At 29.1% G+C, this 7,771-nt stretch overlaps 1 protein-coding gene across 2 annotated transcripts; it reads left to right on the top strand.

The window, feature by feature from the left end:
• The first annotated feature begins 249 nt into the window (after positions 1–249).
• On the top strand, positions 250–6,959 carry LOC136084734 (sterile alpha motif domain-containing protein 3-like). 2 transcript variants are annotated; one of them, XM_065805418.1, is made up of 9 exons: positions 250–670; positions 3,720–3,861; positions 4,039–4,287; positions 4,432–4,546; positions 4,790–4,963; positions 5,070–5,279; positions 5,797–5,971; positions 6,073–6,154; positions 6,365–6,560. In XM_065805418.1, exons 1-9 carry the CDS (start codon positions 583–585, stop codon positions 6,420–6,422), a joined length of 1,293 nt encoding a protein of 430 aa, XP_065661490.1. In that variant the 5' UTR covers positions 250–582; the 3' UTR covers positions 6,423–6,560. The 2 variants fall into 2 exon arrangements, with proteins under 2 accessions (XP_065661490.1, XP_065661489.1); XM_065805417.1 differs by lacking the exon at positions 6,073–6,154 and having other exon boundaries at positions 251–670; positions 6,365–6,959.
• The last annotated feature ends 812 nt before the right edge of the window (positions 6,960–7,771 follow it).

Raw genomic sequence — 7,771 nt, 5'->3', positions numbered from 1 at the left:
AACCACCGTGACTGTTTTGGAGGCCCTCCGCGAAGCTTCCTCCCCCACACCCGCGAGTACTAATAAATAGATTCGCCCGCCCTACCTACGAGTCTATGGTTCAGGCAGACTGACGGATGTTTATGTTGTTTCGTTAATGTGATTAATATACTCTATCATTCAGTACCTCAATAATTCGAGAGCAAATCACGTTTTCAGTTCGTCATCACCAAGTTACATGGTAAGTCATAATTTTATTCCTGCATATAGGCCTAACAAGGCTGCGTGAGAAGGTTTTACACTGTAAATCTAAATGGTTCTTTGAGAGTTCTTTGACGCACCAAATGGTTCTTTAAGTTCATTTGGGGTTCTTTAATTACCTAACGGGTTCTTCGCGCAGTTGTATGGTTCTTGTAAACTTTTTTATCAAATTTCGGAATTTCGATGAGGTTCTTCGTTATTTAAAACCTTTTATAAGGGTTCTTCATATATCTCGCGTGCATATTGGAGTTTAACGCTTAATGGTATTTTGTAAAAAGCATAAAAAACAATTAGAATCTGATTTAAAATTATTTAAATTTAAAGTGTTTGTTGGTTTTTGGTATGGCAGAACATTTAAATTGGAGTGTAGAAGATGTCTGCAGATATTTAGAATTAAAAGGACTGCCAGAATTGAGACAGAAAATTACTGGTTTGATTGTTGTTTTAAGTTTTTTATTAAATAATATATTAATAGATAAAATAAATTATTTTATAACTATTTTTGAACTTCAAATTTTTTTTTAGTCAAGTCATTTTCAACTTAAATTTAAGTAAAATATTTTGGAATGGCAGCAAGCAGTAATATTATATGCTTTACTTGTTCCACATGCGGTATACATAAGTATTCTATGCAAAAATATTTAGATCATTTGTACATTATGCATGAGCACACAGCTGGTTATCTTGCAGTATGTAATATTGATGGTTGCCCAGTATCCTATAAATCTGTAAAATGTTTGCGTCAGCATATTCGAATTAAACATACTACAATTTACTATTCATATATATTGTCAACAAACGTCTGCAATACTTCAACTGCTGAAATATTAGAAAATGAATATTTAGAAAACTGCGATGATCAAAACAACGGATATGAATGTGATAATGCAACTATCAGTTGTTTTCATTCCGAATCAGAATCTGATTCACCTGATTTGTCTATGTCATTAGACAAGTTGCTAGGCACCTTGCAGCAGCATTTTGCTCTGTTTATTGTCGGAATAGCTGAAAAGCATTCTGTACCATCTGTCGTGCAAATTAATTTGGCTAATGAAGTCCAATCATTGCTAACTTATTACAACAATAATTTTTGTAGTATTATAAAACAGGAATTAGGCAACAGCTTAGTATCTAATGAAAATTTACAAAATTTGCTAAACAATGAATTGATTTTAGATAAAATTTTATCAGTTGTTAACTCCAGCAAAAAAATTATTGCCTTTAGTAAAACCAATTTAGGACTTATTTTGCCACTTGAAATAAATTTGTGTATTAAAGATGATATTTTAGATGAAAATGATTTTTGTGTAGAATCAATAGTAATTGATCATCAAAATGGTTTACCTAAAAGTGCTATTATTGGAAATGCTTTTGGTGATACAATTTTTAATAATGATAATAACACAATCACTAAAGAGTCTTTTCAATACATTCCAATTTTACCGCTGCTTAAACAGTTAATTGAAAAAGAGGAAATATGGAATTCTATAAAACGAAAATTAGAGAATGATTTGTCTGCGAAAACAAATTTGCTTTATTCATATTCAGATGGTTTTATTTGCAAGCACCATAACATTTTTAATAACAAGTATGCTTTAAGACTTCATTTGTATATCGATGAATTTGAGGTATGCAATCCGATTGGAGCTCATCGTAAAGTACATAAAATATGTGCATTTTACTTTTTCCTGGGTAACATTGAAGATAAATATATATCAAGACTTCAAAATATATACTTATGCATTCTTGTGAAAGAAAAACTAATTAAAGAACATAAAACATACAAGGATGTTTTAAAACCTTTCATTCAAGATTTAAAAACATTACAAAATGAAGGCATATTAGTTATGGTTGATGGCCAACAAATACGATTATATGGTGGCTTAGCAACAATCTCTGCTGATAACCTTTCAGCCCATGCACTAGCTGGTTTTCGTCGTGTTTTTAATTCTGGTTTTTTTTGTCGTCAGTGTATGACTTCATATATTAACAAAACTAAAATATTTTCTGAGCTTGATGCAACACTTCGTACTGATGAAATCCATCAGTATCACTTGGCTGGTATTTCAGGCCATGGTCAGATTTCATCAAGTATGTACGGTGTTGAAAGACGTTGTCCTTTTTTAGATTTATCATATTTTAAAGTCATGCAATCGTTTCCACCAGACATAATGCATGACATGCTGGAAGGTACAATTCCTCGATTAATTAGTCTATTGTTGTTGAAACTCAAAGAAGATAAGTTAATTGAAATTGATCAGGTGAATATCGAGCTTAATATATTTGAAATAGGTAGAAATGACAGATTGAATAAGCCAGTTCCATTTGTTGTACGCTCTGCTACTTCTATTAATTTTATTGGATCAGCTTCACAAAAATATTGTATGTTTCGTTTGTTACCATTTATGATAGGGAATCGTATACCAATGTCTAACAAATATTGGTTGTTGTATTTACAGCTTAGAGAAATAGCTGATTATGTGTTCGCTCCAAAAATTTCGAAATCTGTGTTAACGTTTCTGCAATTTTTAGTGGAGCAATTTTTGCACAATTTTGCTGAACTTTTTCCAGACAATTTTACACCCAAATTTCATTTCATGCTCCATTATGCTCGTCTTATTAATGATTATGGGCCACTGCGTTATTTATGGTGTATGCGTTTTGAAGCAAAACACTTGTATTTCAAAAAATTGGCTTCTTCGATTAGAAATTTTAAAAATATTGCCTATTCGCTTGCAAAACGACACCAGTTACGGCAGTGTTGGGAGATGACATCCTCAGATTTCTTCAAAGAATATGAGAAAACTAATAATCTTTGTTCCATTATGTTTGAAAGTTTAGCAGCTTCTATTCAAGAAAAACTAGTAAGTTTTTTTGGTTATAGTATGGCTGATAAGAAAGAAACTATTTGGAAGTGTAGCAGTTTGCTTATAAATGGAATCCGATTTCATGTTCATGATACAGTGATTCTAGCTTTACTACATGTGGAAGAAATACCATTATTTTTTAAAATCTATCATATTATAAGATTTCGTCATCACTGGGTGTTTTGTGGTAAGTTGCTTATTTGTGATAAATACTCTGCTGACTTGCATGCCTTCAGAGTTGTGGAAGAAGAAGATTTGACAATATGCTTACCAGCAGATGTTCTTGATCACCAATTGATAGACACATATGTTTTGCAGGATGGGTGCTGTTATATTACACTCAGATACAGTTGTTTTTTATAGAATCTCTTTAGATTTTTATTATAACAATGTTGTAGTTAACTTGATAGCATTATTTGAATAAATTGTTTTCTTGTTAAAATGTGCAAATATTTAGCTTTACTTATTATTAATTAAAATAAAATAAAAAATTTTGTGTGTTATATTTTATGAGGGCTGCCGCGTCTTTAGCTGATTAAATATTTTATTGCATTAATTAATTTAAAATCTGAACATTTACCCTTTCACAATTTTATAAGTATTTTATTATAGAGGAAGAAATTGATGGAAAAACGCTGGTGTCTTTAACTGAGACAATGGTGGCCAGTTTATGTCAGACAATTCGACGACAAGTAGTACTCATTGAAATTATAAGGCATCATATAACTTCACATGAACAGCAAGAAAGCTCTTAGTAAACAAATTTTTATTTTAGCTTATATATTACTTTTTAATTTTTTATGTTTTTACTTAATAAGTTATATCTGATATATATCACTCTTAAATATTAGTTGTAAAAGGTTTTGTTTTGTTTTTTACAAAAAGAAAATGTAATTAGAGTACGCAGTAATTAAAATAATATATCAATTAGTGTTTTAGAAAATGGTGTTTTAAATACATCAATAACATCCCTAATATCTTGCGATGGAGATGTTAGTATGATTGCTAGAGTGTCCCAAAGTATGAAACCATGGCCAGTGTGTTATCAACTACCCATTTTGCCTACATCAGTAAATGCAGCTTTGGATGCCAAAGATCATTGTTTTCTTAACTTGAATCGTAGCAAATGTAGGAATCAGCTTTTACAATGTCTTTATGATGACATCAGCAGATACACCATGTAAGTTACATTATGTAAAACTTAAATTTCATTTGGTTATACAAAACTTGTTTTTATAAATAAATCTAGTTTATGTATAATATTATATTACATATGTATAATCTAAAAATTATTTAAACTATATATTTGAAGATTTTTGTATAGGTATCCATCAGGTGCCCAATACTCAGCTGTACTTGCTGCCATTTGCAGTAGGTATCCACACTTAAGTGACTTCCCATCAAAAAATACTTCTTCTTCTTATAGATATGTTGTTTGTGTAAGTTTCTATATAATGCTTTTGTTGCTACTTATGTTATGAGTATGTTTATTTTTGATTACATCCCTATTTTTTATATGTTTTATATATGTATTATTTATATTTAAATTTCTAAGTTTATTTATATTTCAATTTGTGAAATTTAATTTCAAAAATAGATAAAATAGTAAACACTTTAACACATATTTATATTTATATTAAATTGGTAGCCAACTTATATTTATATTTATATTAAATTGGTAGCCAACACTATTAGAAAGCTTAAAGAACAAGTTTAAAAAAGAAAGAGCTCCTTTAATCCATTTGTCTGTTGTTGCTGAACATAAGAAAAAATTTGGTCAACAAGGTAGAGGTCGAAAAAGGAAGGAAGATGCTGTTAGTGATAACCAATCGTGTCCTAGGAAAAATAGAGAATTGGTAGGAATATTTTTTGCTTTAAGCATGCATTTAGTTTTTTCACAAATAAAAAGAAAGATTTATTTAAAAATAAAGTTTCTATTTTTAAAACATTTTTTGATTAAAGCCAAACAAACTTCCTATTGGGGAGGATGAAACGACTGTTGTAAAACATCATGATGACATGAAAATAGAATGCAATAAGCTCTGGCCAGACATTAACATGCTGTTGGATCGCCAGCAACGTACTTGTGCTGCTCGTGCAAAGGATTTTAATTCTGTTTTCAGTACAGCAGATTTAAAATCTACTTATCCTTGGCTCTCTATTGCTAGATTGGTTTGTTTTTATTAGCATAATATTTTACATAAAAATTCTTCTTATTACTATTTTTAAAGTTATAAATTAGTTACTTATTGTATTATTATCGTACTTTTTTATTCTCTTTGAATAAAGTTTTATCTCAAAATACTTTCGGCAGTCTGGCAAAAATAATTTTTTTAATTTATATAAATTGATACTTTTAAACGTGTTATATATAGGGTAAACAATCAATTAATTAGTACTCACTTTTTCAAATAGATAATAATTTTATCGGAATTCTAAAAGAGAGCGATTTATGCTCTTAGATGATTTATATCTAACCCATTTTGTACTTCATTTGGGTAGTTTTTGTTAGAAAAAAGTTGTTTTTATATAATAAATATGAATAAATAATAGATAAGTTGATATTATAGCATATTGGTCCCTAAAATACATTTATAGTATAGTAGTTTAAATTTAAAACTTTGTTGAATGTCTGAAACACTAAATAAATGATTGCAATTTTAACTATATATATGTATTTTTTTTTAAGTTTCTAAATGAAATGAGATTAAGATTTGCCAAAGATCTTGACAAACAACTCCACCAATGTATAGGTGGAATGGCTGACAAAATTATGCAACTAGTAAAATCAACGCATAAAGATGATAAAGTAAATGTAATTTCTGCAGAAATTGAGTGTGAAATTGATGACTCCAAGAAGAAAGGTAATGTTGAATATTTGTGTTTCAATATTTTTTTAAATGTGTATTAAGTACAATGTAGAGTAAAAGTAAATTAAACTGCATCTGATTTCAATTACTATTAGTAGTTGCACATGGCCTTATACAACCCTTGGAATTAGGATTTACATTCGGCAATGGTGACCTAACTGCCAATATGTTTTTGAGGTCATAGAGTTTTTGCTGATTGTTTCGAATTTTTTACTAGACTTTTTTTTATATTGTTTTATAATTTTTTACTAGACTTTTTCGTCAGTGTACTAATGCCATCCAAATAATAGGATTTTAAAGCTTTTTCTACCTAATTCTAAGGGCTGGTCTTGTCGATTTTATTATACCATTAACATAATATTTTATAAGTGATTTGTTACATTACAGATGCCAACTTAAATGCAGCTATTATACTTTTACCAAGATTGTTCAAAGAATCTATTGACTGCTTGGTTACGTTTGACAACCAACCAGTGCAGAGTACGCCAACTATCAAAGTGCCAAAAAAACAAAGGCTACTAACAAAAGAATGTTGTGTTATGTTGGATGGTTGCAACATAATAGAGCATTGCAGCGATGTTGATGTTTCGTTAGCTATGTCATGTGTTTTTGCATCTTATTATATATATAATATTCAATATCCAGCGCAATTGAAGAACACGTTGTTGTTTTATGAACATATTGTTTATGGATTGTCTTCTAAAGAATCACCAGTGACTATAACGAGAATGGCAAATACTTTGAATGAGTAATCAAATTGATTTATTATGCTGTTGAAATTATATATTTGCCTTGTTAATAATTCAACTTTTTTTACCCCCAAAATATATTGTTTATGTTATTCTGGAGTGCTTTTACATTTATTTTATATTTATTTATTTATTACAAATATTTACAATATATTATAAAATTGTATTTAAACTGTTATAGTAAAAAAGTATCTATGCTATATTTTATATTAAATATAAAACATTTCTTTAAATGTTGTTTTTCTCCGGATAAATAAAATAAAATGGTTAATAGAAATAAAAACAATATAAATGGATTTATTTATTTTTTATTATTTTTTAACTCTTCTTCAAAAACCAGAGTAAAATAAAATATAAAGTTTTTGTAAATGCAAAAATTTATTAAAATAAATTTAATTTACATTATTAAATTAAAAAGGAATTAAATATGATTTTGAAAAAAATTAAAAATAGTTGCTAAAGTAATACCTGTGTCTCTCGGCAAAAATAATAATTATTACATATAATACATTTAAAATGCACAAAAGATAACATTATGAAGGCAATTTATGCGAAACTGTGTGAAAGGTTCTTTGAAGAACCTCAACGGGTGCTCAAATATAGCACCCGTGGTAGAGTTCTTCGAAGATCCCTAAGTAGTTCTTTAAGGAACCTTATCGGAAGGTTCTTACGAAGAACCAATTTATAAGGTTCTTTAAGGAACCTAAAACGGTGCTCCATTGGCATAACCGCTAAGAACCTTTAAAAGTTCTTCCGAGAACCATTCGGCTTAAGAGTGTAGTTATCAGGTTATAATTTTATATCACACGTCGTTTTATGTTGAAGTCACATAAGGGGCCTGTCCTTAAACACTATCCGTATTGTCAATTTAATTACTTTGTTTTTAATAACTAATTTTGACTCTAAAAATGAGTAAGCCTAGCCTATTTTGGTAAACAATAATTTTTATCAGTAGTACGAAAACATTTAGTTTTGATATTGTTTGCTCGTCCTAGCGAATTTCCCATATGGAAGGAGCTATTACCATAGGTGGTATGGACAAATT

The sequence above is a fragment of the Hydra vulgaris genome, chromosome 09 (assembly GCF_038396675.1).
Source record: "Hydra vulgaris chromosome 09, alternate assembly HydraT2T_AEP".
NCBI lineage: Eukaryota > Metazoa > Cnidaria > Hydrozoa > Anthoathecata > Hydridae > Hydra > Hydra vulgaris.
Note: the sequence above shows the minus strand (reverse complement) of the source record. Positions and strands in the feature narration are given on the sequence as shown.